Source organism: Nansenia antarctica (genome assembly GCF_963989245.1).
Source record: "Nansenia antarctica genome assembly, chromosome: 6".
NCBI lineage: Eukaryota > Metazoa > Chordata > Actinopteri > Argentiniformes > Microstomatidae > Nansenia > Nansenia antarctica.
This window is the reverse complement of record NC_137676.1, coordinates 18,216,572-18,237,083: the sequence shown is the minus strand read 5'-3', so window position 1 is coordinate 18,237,083 and position 20,512 is coordinate 18,216,572. Positions and strand designations below refer to the sequence as shown.

At 48.0% G+C, this 20,512-nt stretch overlaps 1 protein-coding gene across 1 annotated transcript; it reads right to left on the bottom strand.

Moving 5' to 3' along the window:
* Positions 1–9,693, bottom strand: ddx23 (DEAD (Asp-Glu-Ala-Asp) box polypeptide 23). Its single transcript, XM_080533122.1, has 17 exons — positions 9,613–9,693; positions 9,066–9,205; positions 8,639–8,761; positions 8,310–8,406; positions 8,132–8,197; positions 5,318–5,456; positions 5,020–5,156; positions 4,786–4,898; positions 4,273–4,416; positions 3,784–4,009; positions 3,407–3,552; positions 3,070–3,247; positions 2,499–2,741; positions 2,121–2,272; positions 1,626–1,734; positions 1,278–1,452; positions 1–607 (listed from the first exon to the last, which is right to left on the bottom strand). Exons 2-17 carry the CDS (start codon positions 9,203–9,205, stop codon positions 384–386), a joined length of 2,412 nt encoding a protein of 803 aa, XP_080389248.1. The 5' UTR covers positions 9,613–9,693; the 3' UTR covers positions 1–383.
* Between the last annotated feature and the right edge of the window lie 10,819 nt (positions 9,694–20,512).

The window sequence follows — 20,512 nt, the reverse complement described above, 5'->3', positions numbered from 1 at the left end:
ACACTTCTAGAAACTTCTAGAATCACTTCTAACTGAGCCTAAAGCAGACAGCTCGGTATATATAACCAACAAGCCACTCAACCCAGCCAGGCATGGAACCATACAGTGACCTAACCCCAGTAGAACAGTTATGCTATATGAAAGAGTGATGACAGTGCCAAAAGGGATGAAGGAGGAGAAGAAAAAAAAGGAATGAGATACCAAAAGCAATAGCTGGGTGTTGAGACACTGCAAGAAGAGAGAGAGGGAGAGAGTAGGAGAGACATGATAAAAAACAAAAAAAATAAAAAAAACGACAAACTTCCAGAAGGGTTTATTCTGGAAGGCAGACAGGAGGTCCGACAGGGGGGGGTTCGTGGGACACACGGTGGTTTGGCGTAGCCTCAGGCGAAGATGGTCTCCTCCCGCCTCTTCTTGGTGAGGATGGTGCCAGGCTTGTGCTGGGCTTCGGGGTGGTTGGTCAGCTCCGGGGGGCAGGTGGAGACGGGGCTCTCCAGGATGGCCTGCTTCAGGTCGTAGAACACGGACGCGTCCTCCTTGGTGAGGAAGGTGAGGGCCACGCCGCTCTTTCCGGCGCGACCCGTACGACCGATACGATGGATGTAGTCTGCGGGGAGCGGAGAGAGGCCGAGGTTTAAAACAGGACAGAGGGAATGACGAAGTAATTTTTTCTGAGTGGGGCAGTCCCACTCATATTTTTCATTTTATTGACAGATGCAGTAAAGATTTAGACAGGAAGGATGGGTGAGAGAGAGAGGAGGGATGACATGCAGGATATGTCCCGGCCGGAATCGAACTGGGGACCCTGCGGTTCATCCATCCCAGGGGAATGACGTTTTACATTTGAAACGTTTAGCAGCCGCTTTTGATCCTAAGCGACTTACAATTAGTGGTTACAGGGACAGTCTCTGTTAAGTTGCCTTACTCAAGGGCACACTAGTGGTGGTGTTCCCAGGTGGGATTTAAACTTTTAAAACACTAACCTTCTGATCACCAGTCCAACTCACTAGCCACTCGGCCACCACTATACCCCCATGACAGACAATGACCCACAAGACACTATTCTGACTAGTGAAAATATTTATCTTGTCACCATACTTGAAATAACAAAATCAACAAACTACAACTAAACTAAACATTGGAGCACAGAGATAACAATAGCTCAGACATGTTAGGCACAGAAGAGCTTTTCAAAACATCCTGTGAAGGCACTGCGATCGTTAAGATAACAAGAAGCTCCACAAAGATAAGAAAGGTGAAGAGGTGGTGCGTCTCACCTTCGATGTTCTTGGCCATGTCGTAGTTGAGGACCATGGAGACGTCCTGGATGTCGATACCTCTGCCGGCCACGTCTGTAGCCACCAGGATGTCCTTGGCTCCGGCCTTCAGGTTGGACAGGGCAAACTCTCTCTGTTCCTGCCCCTTGCCACCGTGCAATGTGCAGGCATTGTACTGGGGGGGAGAAAGGGGAGAGAGAGAGAGAGGGAGATGGGGGAGGGGGGAGGTAAAAGTTACAAATGGACCATTTTACAGCCGACTCCTCCCCAGGCTGGGGCTTGGAGGCTGGTTCCTGCTGTACTTCCTGAATAGTGAGACTAGACACACAACAACCAAACGACTCTCACCCCCATCTTCTCCAGAGACTTGGCCAGCACGTCGACACCCTTCTTCTGGTTGACGAAGATGATGATGGGCGGCTCGAAGCCACGCCCCAGAACATCCAGAAGCCTCTTCCTGTAACGAAGGAAAACATAGAAGACTCCGTTAGTCTGAGTATCAAGCTTCAGACTAAGGCCACCATTCCTACAGTTTACATTTGTGGCATTTTAGCAGACGCCTTTATCCAAAGCGACTTACAAAAAACCACATTTGTCTAAGTAAGTGAATCATCTATCTATCAGTCATCTCAAGAAAAAGTTCTCTATGCTCAGGCCAGGGACCATTCGCAGTCATAATGCTAGAAGAGAATTAAGACCTTTTAAAAAATGATTATTATTATTATTATTTACAGTAGGGAAACTGTACAGGGGGGTAGAGGGGATGATTGAAAGAAAGGTGAGAGTGTATGTGTGTGTTTGTTTGTTTTTGTTTTTGTTTTTGTGTGTGTGTGTGTGTGTTACCTCTTCTCTCCCTCTCCCATGAGCAGGACCTTCTGTTCCACTCTCTCGTGGGGTTTGCCTGCGGAGCCGATGTAGACGACCGCCGGGCGACGGAGGTAGTTACGGGCCAGCCGCTCCACCGCCGCGGGCATGGTGGCGGTGAACATGACCGTCTGGAAGAGAGGAGGAGGGACAGAGAGAGAGAGGATGGAGGAGGAAGGAGAGGACACGGAGGGACACACAGCAGGAATTATCGTACATACCGAAATTATTACATAAACGTCATTATTTCATTCTAAGCTGGTGTGTGTATTTATCAAAAGGCAATTTGTCTGTGAACGTGCACATGTGAGTGAGTGTGTGTGTGTGTGTGTGTGTGTGTGTGTCAGACTCTCATACCTGTCTGTACTTGTGTTTTCCAGACTCGAAGTTCATCAACATTTTCTCTGGGTCCTCTGCCTCGTCTGTGTCTGGTTTCTGGTTGGTCACTGGGATGTATTCCAGAATCTTCTGGACGTCCGGCTCGAAGCCCATGTCAATCATACGATCGGCCTCATCCAGTACCACGTACGTACAGCGACCCAGAACCAGGTACCGGTTCTCCAACACGTCAATGAGACGACCCGGGGTGGCGATCACAATCTGTCAGGAGAACAGAAAAAATAGGTTATCTTCCTATTAGCTAGAAGATTGGACCTGTCTCTGTGTGTGTGTGTGTGTGTGTGTGTGTGTGTGTGTGTGTGGTGGCCTAGTGGATAGTGAGTTGGACTGGTGATGAGAAGGTAATGAGTTCCACCTGGGAACACCGCCACTAGTGTGCCCTTAGGCACATAGCCCTAAATGACTCCAGAGAGATTGTGTCTGTAATCTTGTAAGTCGCTTTGGATAAACGCGTCCACTAAATGGTTGAAGTGTAAATGTAAAATATGTGTGTGTGTGTGTGTGTGCGTGAGATTCCAGAGTGTCTGACCTCGCAGCCCATCCTGAGGCGGAAGCCCTGGTCCTCTCTGGAGATTCCTCCGATCACGGCCACCGTGCGGATGCCCAGAGGTTTACCGAACTTGAGGGTCTCCTCCTCGATCTGTTGGGCCAGCTCACGGGTGGGCGCCAGGATCACAGCGTACGGCCCCTGGTCCGAGTCCTCAATCCTACACAGGCGGAAGAGAATGAGAGGGTGCGGGTGCTTAGTGGTGTAGCGCATTAAAGCGCAAACTGTATGATCGCAGGGTCCCTCGTTATCAATCTCTGTCAATCTCTACTGTCTCTATCCCAATAAAGCAGAAATGTCCGTAATACTACAATCGTACCTGTCAATCTTGGGCAGGGTTGTGATCCAGACCAATAGGGGAATGAGGAAGGCGGCCGTTTTACCGCTACCCGTCTCAGCGACACCAATGATGTCACGGTTCTGTAAGCCAATGGGGATGGCTTGTCTCTGGATAGGTGTGGGATCCTGGGTAAAAAAGAAACAATGGTAAGAACGATTAAAGGACACAGTAGCTTCGGTGCTAGGTACCTGTGTTTGTGCGTTACAAACTGAAAGAATCGAGTAGTAATAATAAAAAGAAACAAAAAAATAAATAAAAGAAAGTATAGGGGCCTAATTACGGTAGTACTGGGGACACATGGGAAGGGGAGGGGGAGAGGGTTAACTGGGGAAGGTTAAAGATGGTTTAAAGCTGACCTTGTAACCACAAGCGTCGATGACCTCCACGATGTGAGGGGGGAGAGCGTACTCCTTCCAGTTCCTGATGGGGTTGGGGATCTTGCCTCCCTTGGTGGTGATGCTGTAGTCTTCTCTGAAGATTCGCCAGTCTCTGTCCGTCATCTCCTCCAGCTTCTTCTGAGACCAGTGTCTGTCGTCCCAACGCTGCTTGGCCTCCTTCTTACGCACCTTCTTCAGTCTCACCCTTGGGGAGGGAAGGGGAAGGAAGGGGGGGGGGGGGGGCGGGGGACAACGGTCAGTCACACGCTGGGTAGTGTAGGGGGTTAGTACAGCAAGCGTATCCATCGCTAAGAGTTGTTTGAATGTGAAAAGGTGGGTTTGTCAGTGCAACTGGATTACATGAGTACTTATATTATGAGGATATAATAATGATGTAAAACTTGTGCTTATGGATATATTAAAGGCATATAATAAAGTGTGTGTGTGTAAAAAAAAAAAGTGACTTACTCCTCCTGCTCCTTCTCCTCAAGCGTGCGTCTGTTCTCCATCAGATCACCGTAGAAATGGGACTGGTCTCTCTTCTGCTGCTTCAGGTCGATGCCAGCGATGAAGCCCCGCCCATAGAGCTGCACATGGTGCTTCTCCTTGTAACTGAGATGGAGAGAGAGAGAGACAGTGAGAGAGGCAGAGAGAGAAAGAGATAGAGAGGAAGAGAGTGAGAGAGGCAGAGAGAGAGAGAAAGAGAGAGAGAGGAAGAGAGAGAGAGGCAGAGAGAGGAAGAGAGAGAGGCAGAGAGAGAGAGAGGCAGAGAGAGAGAGAGACAGAGAGAGGAAGAGAGAGAGAGAGAGAGAGACAGAGACAGAGAGAGAGAGGAAGAGAGAGAGAGAGAGAGAGAGAGAGAGAGATATTAAAGGGGAAAGAGAAGTAACAAAGGGCCCAAAAGAGCAAAAAGAGTGAGATAGAAAGAGAGAGCGGGGGGATAGAGGGAGGATAGGGTGATGCTTTTAGCCAGCCACTCACATGGGGTTGTAGTCTGTCGACGTGTCCTCAGAGGCGTCCCACTCGAAGACAAACTTCCTGTCGTTCAGGTGACGTGTCCTCCGGCGCTTCTTAACCCCGCCCAGGTAGCGCTCCTAGCGAGAGTGACAGACCAGTACACCCGAATGAGCCAATCATACTACGGCTCATGACTAACACCGTAACAACTTGGCTTAACCAATCCGAATGATGGCAGGTTGTCTCGGGACAACTGACCTTGATGGCCTGCAGCTCCTTGCCCTTGTCCTTCTCCTCTCTGATCTTCTGTCTTCCGTCGTCTTGGTCCTGGTCCCCGTTGTTCTCCCGCTCCATCCGCTCTCTGCGTTCCCGTCTGTCCCTCTCCTGGGGGTCCTCTGTGACACAGACACGTCCGTCAGGGAGCTAAAAACAGTCAACTGGAAAACTGCTGTTAAACAGTAGAAAAGCCTGCAAGAATACTGCCAGAGACCTAAAAAACCCAAACAGATCCAAACCTAGGACAACCAGACTAGCCCCTACGTCTGCCCTCCCTCACCCATCATCTTCCTCCCAGTGTCCTGGAACACCCTCCTCTTCTTCCTCTCCTCGTCGATCGTCTTCTTCCTGTCCTCCGTCTGCTGCTCCCTCCTCTTCATAGCCTCCGCCTCTCGCTCTGCCTTAGACAAGAACTTGGGCTGAAGGGGAGAGAGGAGGGGAGGGAGAGGAGAAGGGGAGAGAGAGAGGAGATGGGGAGAGAGAGAGGAGATGGGGAGAGAGAGAGGAGATGGGGAGAGAGAGAGGAGATGGGGAGAGTGAGAGGAGAAGGGGAGAGAGAGAGGAGATGGGGAGAGAGAGAGGAGATGGGGAGAGAGAGAGGAGAAGGGGAGAGAGAGAGGAGAAGGGGAGAGAGAGAGGAGATGGGGAGAGAGAGAGGAGAAGGGGAGAGAGAGAGGAGATGGGGAGAGAGAGAGGAGAAGGGGAGAGAGAGAGGAGAAGGGGAGAGAGAGAGAGGAGAAGGGGAGAGAGAGAGGAGATGGGGAGAGAGAGAGGAGAAGGGGAGAGAGAGAGGAGATGGGGAGAGAGAGAGGAGAAGGGGAGAGAGAGAGGAGATGGGGAGAGAGAGAGGAGAAGGGGAGAGAGAGAGGAGATGGGGAGAGAGAGAGGAGATGTGGAGAGAGAGAGAGGAGATGGGGAGAGAGAGAGGAGATGGGGAGAGAGAGAGGAGATGGGGAGAGTGAGAGGAGATGGGGAGAGAGAGAGGAGATGGGGAGAGAGAGAGGAGATGGGGAGAGAGAGAGGAGATGGGGAGAGAGAGAGGAGATGGGGAGAGAGAGAGGAGAAGGGGAGAGAGAGAGGAGAAGGGGAGAGAGAGAGGAGATGGGGAGAGAGAGAGGAGATGGAGAGAGAGAGAGGAGATGGGGAGAGAGAGAGGAGATGGGGAGAGAGAGAGGAGATGGGGGGAGAGAGAGGAGATGGGGAGAGAGAGAGAGGAGATGGGGAGAGAGAGAGAGGAGATGGGGAGAGAGAGAGAGGAGAAGGGGAGAGAGAGAGGAGATGGAGAGAGAGAGAGGAGATGGGGAGAGAGAGAGGAGATGGGGAGAGAGAGAGGAGATGGGGGGAGAGAGAGGAGATGGGGAGAGAGAGAGGAGATGGGGAGAGAGAGAGAGGAGATGGGGAGAGAGAGAGGAGAAGGGGAGAGAGAGAGGAGATGGGGAGAGAGAGAGGAGATGGGGAGAGAGAGAGGAGATGGGGGGAGAGAGAGGAGATGGGGGGAGAGAGAGGAGATGGGGAGATAGAGAGGAGATGGGGAGAGAGAGGGGAGAGAGAGAGGAGATGGGGAGAGAGAGGGGAGAAGGGGAGAGAGAGAGGAGATGGGGAGAGAGAGAGGAGATGGGGAGAGAGAGAGGAGATGGGGAGAGAGAGGGGAGAGAGAGAGGAGATGGGGAGAGAGAGGGGAGAGAGAGAGGAGATGGGGAGAGAGAGAGGAGAAGGGGAGAGAGAGAGGAGATGGAGAGAGAGAGAGGAGATGGGGAGAGAGAGAGGAGATGGGGAGAGAGAGAGGAGATGGGGGGAGAGAGAGGAGATGGGGGGAGAGAGAGGAGATGGGGAGAGAGAGAGGAGATGGGGAGAGAGAGAGGAGATGGGGAGAGAGAGAGGAGATGGGGAGAGGAGAGGGGAGAGAGAGAGGAGAAGGGGGAGAGAGAGGAGATGGAGAGAGAGAGAGGAGATGGGGAGAGAGAGAGGAGATGGGGGGAGAGAGAGGAGATGGGGAGAGAGAGAGGAGAAGGGGAGAGAGAGGAGATGGGGAGAGAGAGAGGAGATGGGGAGAGAGAGAGGAGATGGGGAGAGTGAGAGGAGATGGGGAGAGAGAGAGGAGATGGGGAGAGAGAGAGGAGATGGGGAGAGAGAGAGGAGATGGGGAGAGAGAGAGGAGATGGGGAGAGAGAGAGGAGATGGGGAGAGAGAGAGGAGATGGGGAGAGAGAGAGGAGAAGGGGAGAGAGAGAGGAGATGGTGAGAGAGAGATGAGATGGGGAGAGTGAGAGGAGATGGGGAGAGAGAGAGGAGATGGGGAGAGTGAGAGGAGATGGGGAGAGAGAGAGGAGATGGGGAGAGTGAGAGGAGATGGGGAGAGAGAGAGGAGATGGGGAGAGTGAGAGGAGATGGGGAGAGAGAGAGGAGATGGGGAGAGAGAGAGGAGATGGGGAGAGTGAGAGGAGATGGGGAGAGAGAGATGAGATGGGGAGAGTGAGAGGAGATGGGGAGAGAGAGAGGAGATGGGGAGAGTGAGAGGAGATGGGGAGAGAGAGAGGAGATGGGGAGAGAGAGAGGAGATGGGGAGAGTGAGAGGAGATGGGGAGAGTGAGAGGAGATGGGGAGAGAGAGAGGAGATGGGGAGAGAGAGAGGAGATGGGGAGAGTGAGAGGAGATGGGGAGAGAGAGAGGAGATGGGGAGAGTGAGAGGAGATGGGGAGAGAGAGAGGAGATGGGGAGAGAGAGAGGAGATGGGGAGAGTGAGAGGAGATGGGGAGAGAGAGAGGAGATGGGGAGAGAGAGAGGAGATGGGGAGAGAGAGATGAGATGGGGAGAGTGAGAGGAGATGGGGAGAGAGAGAGGAGATGGGGAGAGTGAGAGGAGATGGGGAGAGAGAGAGGAGATGGGGAGAGAGAGAGGAGATGGGGAGAGTGAGAGGAGATGGGGAGAGAGAGAGGAGATGGGGAGAGTGAGAGGAGATGGGGAGAGTGGTTTAAAACATGAACACATCAAAATACATTTTGAGGTAAAACAGCGTATCAGAAATCGACATTGTATTGTTCTTTTCATGGCAACCCCCAAACAGAAGAGGAGAACAGTCCCACTCCCACTCCCACCTTCGCCTCGGCCTCCTCCTCTGCTTTCTTTTTGGCAAGAAGCTCCTCCAGAGACAGTGGCTGTGCCTGAGAAAGAAAGAGACAGGCAGAAACGGTTTAAAAATAAAAAATAAAAAACACCAGAATTTGAGATGTACCACCTGTTTCTCAGTTGGGCTTTAGAAAGATTATTTCATACCTTTTCTTTCTTCTTTTTGTCATCATCGTCATCCTCCTCCCCTTTTTCTTTTTTCAAATCCCTCTTTACCCTGTCCTTCCCCTTTGGGGAGGTGCTTCTGGAACACAGAGCAACCACTCAAACAACCACTCAAATTGAAAAACAAATTGAAAATAAAACTATGAATCCCATCACACATCATAAATCTTAGATGAGAGGTTACTCGTGAACATAACAAGTATTGATTTGATAGATTTGGCCTTAATAATGAGTGAGTGAATGAATTAATGAACTGTTTCAGGACTCAGATGATGGCAGTCACACAGGGACCTTAAGGACACCCCGCATACCTGGACTTCTTGCGGTCTCTGTCCCGGCGATGGCTGTCCTTGTCTCTGTCCTTGCGGCCCCGCTCTCTGTCCTTGTCCCTGTCGCGCTCTTTGTCTCTATCTTTATCTACCTTACGCCGATCTCTGCAAAGTTAGGACAGGTAATACACATTGTTAGGTACGTTAGGTCATTCTTCCAGTCATCACTCATTAGAATAGAGATGTGTTGTATGTGACTACATTAAATGACAATGGCATTGTCATAGGCAAGTTGTCGATGGCAGGTCGCAGCAGCAGCAGCACAACATACTGAGTTCAGTAGCACTGGAAAAAGCAGCCCATACATTGGAAACCTTTTACATAAGATGATACATTATGGAAGCACGTGATGGTCAAAGAGCATTCCTCCTATGTTGTGTTTTAGCACTACAGACTCGTCTCTCATTACCTGTCTGCAGATTTGGAGCGTTGGCGTGGTGGTTTCCGTTCCTTCGAGGGGGAGCCTTTACGATCTCGGTTCCGTTCTCGGTTCTCCTTGCTTTGCCCCGAGGGTTCCCCATCCTTCTTGTCTGAAGGATCACCAGCCATCTGTTAAAGCGCAGAAAAAGATCAGTTTGAGCGTCTGGATACCAGAAATGGCACGGGTACTTTTGGCAGTGGAAAAAGGATAATAAACCGGGCTGACCCGGGCTGGCCCTGTAGTGGAAAAGCACCATAAGCAACTCTCGCTGATCGGGTCATTAGCTAAGCTAGACTGCCTCCTGACATATTGTACACTTTAGTGTGTTGTCAAAGTCAGTGCAGTCCACAAGTCCAAGCCACAAGTTACCACTGCATCGCTGCCTATTGCCAAGCTAAGCAGATACGCACAACGTTAGCGGGTTGCTAGTAGTGTTAGTAAATCCATCTTGTAAATTATTACACATAGCACTGCACACATGCAACATAATACGGTAGAAGAGCGTAAATGTAGGAATGAAACTTTGAATAGTAACCTTGATACGCTAACTTAGTTGAAAACAAGTTCCTGGCGAATTCTCTTCGTTTTACCAAGACGCCATGTTGTTCGACGCCACACGAGAGAAGAATAACAGACGCTGGGTATGGGAGTTGTAGTTCTTAGTAGAACTTGGCCTCACACCGGCGACGGTGACCGGAACTACACGTTCCAAGAACCTACGCCCGTAAAATAGGACCCACATTGTTTGGCACATGGACACCCAAGTGCCTGCGTAATATTTAACCCAAACTGTTATGCACCATTTTAGACACAAGGTGGCAACCTTGTCAGAAGATCTGCTGTCACGCGTAGTCTCTGATACTAGATGGGCCTTTTTCATAGGGTACTACACCCTAATATGCTGATCTATTTCTTGTGCCAATAGCCTGTAACCATATAGCTATAACAAATGGTTGTTTTATTTTTAAGATAATAGATATTTGTTCCATAGAACACAGTCTTGACCCCTTTTTTGTTAGGGTTAGGGTTAAGTACTTTGAGTCATCGTATTTGCTCCAGAAATCAATACCCCTAAGCCAATTTCACTAGCCACGTCAGATTCAATCAGGGCTTTATTCCTGCGGAGCTTGTAGATGGTATTTCAGTATGTTGTTGTGTGTCACAGTAGTTTCTCTTAGCAGTTACTGCCCGATACCTCTCCGGTTTGTCCTTGGAGTAGTTATCCCTCCTCCCTCCCATCCCTTTGCAGTCCCCTGCATCCTCCACTTGAGTCTCTATGTCCCACATTCTCTTCATCCTCATCTCACTAAGAGCCGCACGCTCCACATCCTTTACCGCTGGCACAGTAGTCAGCAGAATTTTAAAAGTTAATAGCTCTCTCTATGATTGAGGGTAATTTTATCTGGATGATCTGGTTAAAGGATGATTTGCTTTTATCTGCCATTTGGAGCTCAACCATTCTCTCTCTCTCTCTCTCTCTCTCTCTCTCTCTCTCTCTCTCTCTCTCTCTCTCTCTCTCTCACACACACACACACACACACACACACACACACACACACACACACACACACACTTGGTGAAGGTGAATTCCTGGCTTTTTCAACATATAGCAGCATTTCACAGTCACTGTACTATTCCCACACTATCTACAGTACCAGTCAAAAGTTTGGCACACTTTCCCATTCAATTGAATAGGAAAGTGTGTCCAAACTTTGGACTGGTACTGTAGGCCCCTCAACCACCATTATGGGGATGTGGTAATACACACTTTTGAAAAGATTGGTAGAAAATGTTTGCACACCTAAATGTTGTACAAAACTAGTAACTTGAAAAGAAAGGAGACTCTAGGACACTGGTTTTTCGATAATAATAATAATAATTATTATTATTATTATTATTTAGCTGACACTTTTATCCAAAGCGACTTACACTGCAGTGAGTGCATATATTTTCTGTATTTATGGTCCCAGCGGTCCCAGCTTTTCAACATACATATTGAAGTTAGCCTGGCAGGGTGCTGTAATGGTAGAGAAACTGCTTTTATTCAGAATCAGAATCGGTGTTATTGTTATTGTTACCTCCCATTATACAAGTATAAGAGAGTACACTTCTTACTCTTTGGTTCCTCAACATTGCAGCCGCAAGAGAAAAATGGCAGTAATTATAAAAGAAAAACAGTGAGGCATTATAATAATAGAAATATAATAGTAATATAATAACAGTAATAATAATACATTTAAAAAAAGAGAAATGGAACAATATACAGATATATACAGTGGTATTTAGATGTACAGATGTTATTCTGCACCGGCCTTTGGGGAGAGAAAGAGAGTGCTGTGCGAGGCAGGAACGGAGGTGTACGGATACATCAGTGTAGAAACATCAAAGTCAGAGGAACAATAAAAGGTTAGCGGTTGGGTTGATTATTAGCGGTAGATGCTTCTCTGAATATTAAAGGCCATTAATTAAAATGTCTTTCTCTCTGTGCCAAGGTCAGGTTGGGGCAGGTGTTTTTTCTCTCACTGTGAACAATACAAGACAAAAGCTTCAAATTCTAAAAGATGCAAATGGAGAGGTATTACACATAGGGTGAATCGCTGTTATATAAATCTATTTCTATTTACCCAGACGTACCCATATTCATATGTTGTGTATAACTGCACTGAATATAGCAGAAGGGTTTTTTGATAAGCTGTGTTTGGCAAGACTGAGGGAATAGAATGGTTCAATACATAGACTCATCAAGGTCATGTTTTTTCATTCAGTGACATTGACATGAATGTTTTTTAGTTTGAAAACCCCCCAGCCGACTCACTTCACACAGACACACACACGCGCATGCACACACACTCACACACACAGACACACACTCACACGCACACACACGTACACACACACACGTACACACACACACACACACAGACACACACACACACACACACACACGCACACACACGCGCACACACGCACACACACGTACACACACACACACAGACACACACACACACGAACACACACACACACACACACACTCACTCACTCACTCACTCACATACTTATCACCATTGTGTTGCTATGACTACCACGGTCCTGCCACAAAATAAATTGTCTGGGCAAAGAGAGTTTTTTTCCCCAAAATTGGGATGTTATCGTATATCGTACACTTGCTCCTGGCAAAATCATAATAAGTATGGTAGTGAAGATTAAACACAATCCGCTGCACGCTCTATCCTCAGTCTGTCACACTTTCAGTCTGCTCTTGCTGCATGAAAAATGCACAACTGTCAGACAGTATGAGCAGGGAAAGCTTCATTCCTTCTGGAACCTTCAGAGTCAATATAGCGTTGTAGAGGGAGCTCAGCCTTTCTCAAGGGCAGGTAACCATCAAAGAGCAGTATGCAACGCTGTACTGTTGGAGACCATTCGTTGTTTAAACTGCATGCGTCAAGTTAGCTTTGTTGCCGTGTCGCCTTCGCAAATGAGGTTTCCAACCTCAAGGTTCTCACCTGGTTAAATAAAGGTAAAATCAAACAAATGAGAGAAGCTGAAGTCGTCTTATGACTAACTAGACTGAAGTGAGCGACCAGGATGGCGTATGTGTTTGCGACCATTCTTCAGTCCATTCCATTGCATTAAAATGCTAGCCTTCTCTGGATGGCACATGTGTGACTTTCAATGGATATTCTAATACAATTGGGTATCAGCCCTGACCTAATTTGCTCATATGCATGTTTACCCAGCAAGCCTGAATCATCTCCAATTAAATACTAAACATAGTGTGGTAGCTGTACCATATGGGATCATTGGACATTTTGGTCATTGGATTGTTAGAAGTATGCAAGCTGAACTGCTTTTAAAGAATGTGATGCTAGCCATTACCTAATCACAACCCCCATCAGACCACCTACCTCCAACACCGCCTGTGCCCTGACCACTACATCTACCACCAACACCACCTGTGCCCTGACCACTACAACTCCTGTGCCCCAACTAGTAACACACCTCCTGTGCCCAGACCCCACCCCCAACACCCCCCGTGCCCAGACCCCACCCCCAACAACCTCTGTGCCCAGACCCTAACCCCAACAACCTCTGTGCCCAAGCCCCACCCCCAACACCCCCTGTGCCCAGACCCCACCCCCTGTGCCCACTCCCCACCCCAACACCCCCTGTGCCCAGACCACTACCACCCCCAACACCCCCTGTGCCCAGACCCTAACCCCAACAACCCCTGTGCCCAACCCCCACCCTCAACAACCCCCTGTGCCCAGACCCCACCCCCAACAACCTCTGTGCCCAAGCCCCACCCCCAACACCCCCTGTGCCCAGACCCCACCCCCTGTGCCCACACCCCACCCCCTGTGCCCAGACCACTACCACCCCCAACACCCCCTGTGCCCACCCCCCACCCCCAACAACCTCTGTGCCCACACCCCACCCCCAACACCCCCTGTGCCCAAGCCCCACCCCCAACACCCCCTGTGCCCAGACCCCACCCCCTTTGCCTCAACCCTCATGCCCCGAAGCCAAGCACGGTTGTCTAATTAAACGACTAAATAAGGGCATTCACTGTGAACGTGTCCGCGGGGGATGCCAAAGTGGGGGGGTGGGGATAGGCGGTGAGGGGATGGTAAGGTAAGGGCGGTGAGGGGGGGGTTGGGGCAAACTTATGGGGTCTCATAGTCCCATAGTAGGGCAGATGGGGGAGGGGGCTTGCCAGGGTGGGTGAACAGGGGGGGTTAGGAGACCACAGGAGGACATGGTCCCAGGAGATATGAGCTGACTGCCTGCATGCATGAGTGGACAGGACCGCTGCTATCCTCTCTACACATGGGAATGAGAGGTACACAGACGCTGCAGGAACTGCTTGTAGGATACACATTCTCACACACGCACACACACACACACACACACACACATATATACGCATGCACGGGCACACACACATGCTGTATACACAAACTGGACACACTTGTGAACGTGCGTGCACACACACACGCAAACACACACACACACACGCACACACACACACACACACACACACACAGGTCTAAATAAAAGGACCACAGTCAGCTGATTAACCTCAACACATATGAGACATCCATTTACTACTACTACTACTACTACTACTACTACTACTACTACTACTACTACTACTACTACTACTATATAACTGCTGCACCACATCTCAATGACTACCACAATTCCTGCACCACTGCCTCTTCAATAATATTTGATATTATTTCAATATTGGTCAATAACAGTGAAAGGAAGACAAAGAAAACTGCATGAATCATAACGATTATAGTCCTAACGAATGTCATCCCAGCCAGCATTTGAACATTTATTCACAGATTAATCAACGTTATGGAGCAAGGTTGAATCGCTGTTGAATTTGCCAGCTGGGTTGCGTAGCGTAGCCTAATCATCGGTCGACATAATCTATCATATGCAGCAACGATTTGATTTGATTGTGAGCACATTAAGTATGCTAATATTGTTTGATATGGTTAATATTAATGTGTCTCCATCCTGGGGGGGGGGGGGGTTAGGCCTACTGTGAGGTCCAGACGAAAGCTGTCCAGGGAGGTGTACTTGGTTCATTGGGCAGCCCAGAGCACACAGACATGAACTCATTCCATCAACACAGCTTTACACAGAGAAATCAAACATGGAATGTATGGTATTTTATGACAGAACTGAGAATATGAGTCATATGTGATCATAGAGACACTGTTTTGAATGTCCTTAGTACACTGTGTCGTGCGTTGACCTGGTTTTATGGGTTCAATTGGTGTAGACAGACCTACACAGGTGTGAACAGGCCGCCTGCACGCAAACATATAGGCACAAACAAGCACACGTACTGATGAAAACAGACAGACGTACACACATACTCACACACACACGAAGCAGGGAGACATACAAAGACACACACTCACACACACACACACACACACACACACTCAAACACACACACGAACACACACACACACACACACACACACACACACTTGGACGAAGCTTAGACATACACACAGGCAGACACACAGAACAGACATACACAAACATTCTCCACACACACACATACACAATTACGCACACACCGGCTCGGATGGGAACGTGGCGAGACAGCCTCTCACAAGGTGCAGACACAAACGTCATCTCCCCCTCTGCGCTCTGCTGAGCCTATGTCATAGAGACCCATTTGTACACCCATAGACAGGAGTTATGGCACTGTCAGTGTGGCCGCAGCAGGACTCTTCCAGAGGGAGGCTGTGTGTGTGTGTGTGTGTGTGTGTGTGTGTGTGTGTGTGTGTCTCACAGGCTGGGTGCAGATAGCTCATCAGTAATCAGGCAGCATAGCTCCGCATCCCCTCTCCCTCGCCCCCTCTCTCTCTCCCACCATCGCAGTACCATGTCTGATAGCAACTCTGTGTGTGTGTGTGTGTGTGTGTTTGTGTGCGTGTGCGTATGTGTGTGTGCGTGTGCGTGTGCGTATGTGTGCGTATGTGTGCGTGTGCGTGTATGTGTGTGTGTGTGTATGTGCCATGCCTGATAGATGATGATGTGCTCCAGAGATGCCATTTTCTTGGGCTAATAGTTACCCCCAGTGCTCTCCATGTGGGCCTCAGACCATTGGGGGAGGACTCCCCCTAAATCACCCTCTCTGGCTCCTAATTCACCCTGCCTCACCCCTACTGCAGCTAACCATTCAAGCCCCCCACCCCCCTCCCATACAACCATGAGAGAGGAGGAAAATGGCCCCTTGTCTAGACTTCACAGATGACTTGCTGAAATACTCAGCCAGATCTCTGTTTTCCATTTATCATACTATCCATCATTTTCCATTTGTCATGTCATAGATTTATCATACTTAATAAAAAATAAATTTAAAAATGACAGCGTATCCATCCCTAATGAAAGGAATACAAATATAAACATTGCATGTTTATGGTCATGGCGTTTGTGTATTTGTGTATATATACTCTTCGGTATTTCTAATATATTGTATGTATAATTACAGACAAATGTGTGGTAGAAATGAAGATAGACACTACGGCTATGTGAGGTGAGGCTTTGTAATTAATCACGAAGAATAACTCCCTTGGCAGGTTCATTATTATTCATTAATCACTATGCGAACTACCACAGGCAATGAATGAGAGGTACATGAATCAAAATGTGATGGACAACAATAAAGATGACAAAAACAAAATGGCTTCCTCTAAAGACTACAGAGTATAGCAGATGAAATGCCAGAACGACATTCACCATACCAATGCACCATAAGCATGCCTTGGAGCAACCAACCTTGGCTGACTGATTTTGCTGTGTGTGACCAGATGCTTGCCTAATTTGCCAAGACTCCTATATTATGCTAAGCAGTTTTTTTTTTGTTTAACCCTGTGTGTGTGTGTGGGGTGTGTGTGTGTGTGTGTGTGTGTGTGTGTGTGTGTGTGTGTGTGTGTATGTGTGTGTGTGTGTGTGTGTGTGTGTGTGTGTGTGTGAGATAGACAGACAGATCGACAGACAGAGACAGACAGACAGACAGACAAACCGACAGACAGACAGACAGGCAGACAAACCGACAGACAGACAGACAGACAGGTAGACAGACAGACAGGCAGACAGGCAGGCAGACAGGCAGGCAGGCAGACACAGAGAGAAAGACAAACAGACAGACCACAGCTGCAAAAACAGCTGGAAGGTCCCATGTCTACAGCACACAGTACAGTGGTGTTCTGATCCACTGAGAAGAATGATTGGCAGGTTGGCATCGGTACATAGAGACTGTTCCCACCTCTGCCAGTCTTCTCTTGGCACCCCCTCTGTCTCAGACACCCCACAGACACACACTCCACCCCATCCCAGATGCTCTGAGCATCGACAGATGTGCCTCAGCCAATACACAGGAGATGGAGAGTGTGTGTGTGTGTGTGTGTGTGTGTGTGTGTGTGTCTGTCTGTGTGTGTGTGTGTGTGTGTCTGTCTGTGTGTGTGTGTGTGTGTGTGTGTGTGACACATATAGAGACAGTATACAACCTTTAGCTCCCCCCCCCTCCCTAATTCAGGACACAGACACAGAAATAAAAACAAGAACGAGGACAGTGAGAGGGAAATGTATAAATATAGAGAGGGAGAGGGAGAGAGGAAAGAGGATGGTTGGAGTAAGAGCGAGACTGAGCGAAAGAGTGAGCGGGGGCAGGGAGAGGAAGAAAGTTACAGCAAGTAAGACAGAGGGGAGAGGGGAAAGGGGGAAGAGGAAACGAGAGATAGGGGGAGAGGGGGAGGGTGAGGGTGAGGGAGACTGCAGAATCAGTCCCTATCTTCCGCCGGAGACTGAAGACCCTCTTCTCTTTAGGCTACACCTTAACTGTTATCCCTCCTGAGACATCTTCTACCCCCCTGTACTGTTTCTCCTGAGACATCTACTACCCCCCTGTACTGTTTCTCCTGAAACATCTACTACCCCTCCTGTACTGTTTCTCCTGAGACATCTACTACCCCTCCTGTACTGTTTCTCCTGAGACATCTACTACCCCCTTGTACTGTTTCTCCTGTGTCCTATAAAATAAAGTAAATATAATAAAATAATGATCCTCCATAGATTCCATAGATTACTGCTAAGACTGGTGGGTAGATGATTCACTTACACAGTCAAATGTATTTGTTGTAAGTTGCTTTGGAATAAGGCGTCTGCTAAATTCCAGAAATGTAAATGTAAATGTAAAGAGAGGCTGAGGGAGTGTATGACTCAGGGTAGACACAGGTCAGGGCAGGTTAAAGATGCTTGGATGGGTCTTAGTGCTGGGCTCCCCCAGTGGCACATATCTGCTGTTGGCAGTACTAAAGGGTATCTGTCATGACTGTAATATTTCTACCCCCACCCCCAGAGGTGTGTGTGTGTGTGTGTCTGTGTGTGTGTGTGTGTGTGTGTGTGTGTGTGTGTGTGTGTGTGTGTGTGTGTGTGTCTGTGTGTGTGTGTGTGTGTGTGTGTGTGTGTGTGTGTGTGTGTTCGGGTGTGAACCCCAAGGCTACAGTACACACGCTTCAGTGGCATAGTGAGTTGGACTGGTGATCAGAAGGTCATGAGTCCAAGTCCCACCTGGGAACACCACCACTAGTGTGCCTTTGAGTAAGGCCCTCAGCCCTAAGAGAGACTGTCCCTATAATCTCTAATTGTAAGTCACTTTGGATAAAAGCGTCTGCTAAATGGTAAAAAATGTAAATGGAAAAAAAGTTATGTACAGTAGTGTATCTCTGACATTAGAGACTAGATGGACTCTGACGTTGTCCCCTTGAACTGGGAATAAGATATGACGTCCATCTTCCTTCAAGACAAAACACACAGTCAGCTGACTCGCTATCAGCGCTGTAGAAGTAGAATCCACTGGCTATCAGACATTCCTTTACTGACGGGACCTTGACGTGAGCTTTGTTATTAGAAGCATGTGATGAACTATTAATGATTTAGTTCCTACTGGGACCATGTATACTGAAAAATGTATCCACTCACTGCGATGTAAGTCAGCTCCTAAGTGCAAATATCTTAAGTTAATGCTTTGACACCGGCATCCATGAGAGTGACATAGTGACACTCTAATCTAGTTAGTTACCACAGTGAATGCCAATTAATCTGTCCAAAAGAATTTCCCGCAGTGATGATGGAATGATTGAGATTATTCTAATAAGTCTCCTGTGTGTCTGGTGACTGAGACAAAGTGCAGGGGGGAAATCCAGCCTTATTTTGATCAATCTCGCAAGACAAAAATTGCGATTATCAAACATAAGCCTGGATTTTCCTTCAGCGACGTTGATGGAATACCCCCCAGGACTCGGATCAGCTCTCCCTTTTGAAAGTTTCCTTTCACCAACTAAGGTATTCAAGAGTATCTCACAAACTTGCCCAGACACAGCATACTGTAGCTGCGACACTTTACTTTCTCCTTTTCTTTTTTTAAAGGTTATTTTTTAGAGTGGGACAGTCCCACTTACATATTCTTAATATTTTATTGGGTAGAGATAGCGTAGGAAGACAGCAAAGTAAGGAGGAGAGGGCGTGGGCCAGAGTAGGGCGTGGGCCAGAGTAGGGCATGGGCCGGATTTGAACCCACGCATATGTGACACAGTCTGATCACATGGTCCTCATGTCGGGATCCGATGTAATGGTCTGACTTTTCTTTCGAAAAACATGAATACATTTCTGCGTTGTTGAAAATCAATGACACATCGCTAGTCAACTAACAAAGCTTGTTTCGTGAGCCTGCTCACAATGTAAAGTAGTGTTATATTTAACTAGGTAGCAGTGGGCATTACTCACCCAATCCATTTTGTTGCAGCATTTTGGCTTGACTAGCGAGTTTGTGTTGTGATTCGTATTTCCGTAGTTCCGTGTTTCAAAAGAAAAGTCTGAACATTTTGATTGGTTGCCGACATGCGGACCAAATGATCAGACTGTGTCACATACTGTATGTGTGCACTGTAGGCAATGGTGCTGGACCACTGGACCACCCCAGGCCACTACTGTCTCCTTTTCTGCATGAAGCATTATGGATCTGCAACCTGACTGTCGAATAGGGGAATCAGCCGTCAAAGAACATTTAGTGGCTGAAGTGGTTTCCTTGCAGTTGGATTGGTTGCAGGTGTAGGCATAGTGCTCTGAGAGCTAAATGATGTCCTTCTGAGAGATAGAGCACACTTGTGTGGGGAGGATCATTCACATAATTATACCTCTCAGTGTCTCCTGCACTCGTGTTTGGTTTTCCTGTTAAAGATGCTGAAATTGGGCATTTAATGTTGAGTAAATTGCCACCTGTCATTTCGTCGATTAGATTGCCCTCTCCTTTCACCTGTTATCAATGACTCAAAAGCATATCTGTTGGTTAGAGGTAATCATCTGTGCATGTGAATAGCTTTTCACTCCACCCAATTCATTCTATGGCTTACATGTTCTCAATCCACCAACCAAGTGTGTTTTCATAATGTATCTGAAGTAGGTAATTATACATGAAGACTCCTGAACGTAAATGATGGGTTGCTGGTGTCAGGGCTTTTGCTGTGTAGTGTCACTTATGAGAGAACGTGAGTCTGTGCAGTAGAGGGGATATAGCCACGTGTTCATGGTCAATAGGTGGCCCTCCCTAGAAACGAAAAACTCAAAGAGACTTCAAATCAGATGAACAAAGACGAGCTTTATTCAGATTAAGTAACACAGGAGAAAAAAAAAGTAAATGAAAAAAGTATGTCCATTCAAATTAAGATGTACAGGTGTAACTTTGTTACATGTCAAAATTTAAAAAATGACAACATTGAGCGATACAGTATTTCATCAATAAATTAAGGTTAAGCCATTGTAACATGAACATTGTGTTTGATTCCAAGAACATTCTTTTTGGAGCTTTACAAAAAACAGCATAAAAAAGCAGGATGTGT

What these genes read in the sequence shown, in the direction of transcription:
- ddx23 (XM_080533122.1), bottom strand. Translation starts at nt 9,205, where the DNA reads ATGGCTGGTGATCCTTCAGACAAGAAGGATGGGGAACCCTCGGGGCAA. An exon ending in GAAAACACAAGTACAGACAG is followed by an intron (nt 2,273 to 2,498) that starts GTATGAGAGTCT and finishes CCTCTCTTCCAG; the next exon opens with ACGGTCATGTTCACCGCCAC. An exon ending in CATGGCCAAGAACATCGAAG is followed by an intron (nt 608 to 1,277) that starts GTGAGACGCACC and finishes CGCTCCCCGCAG; the next exon opens with ACTACATCCATCGTATCGGT.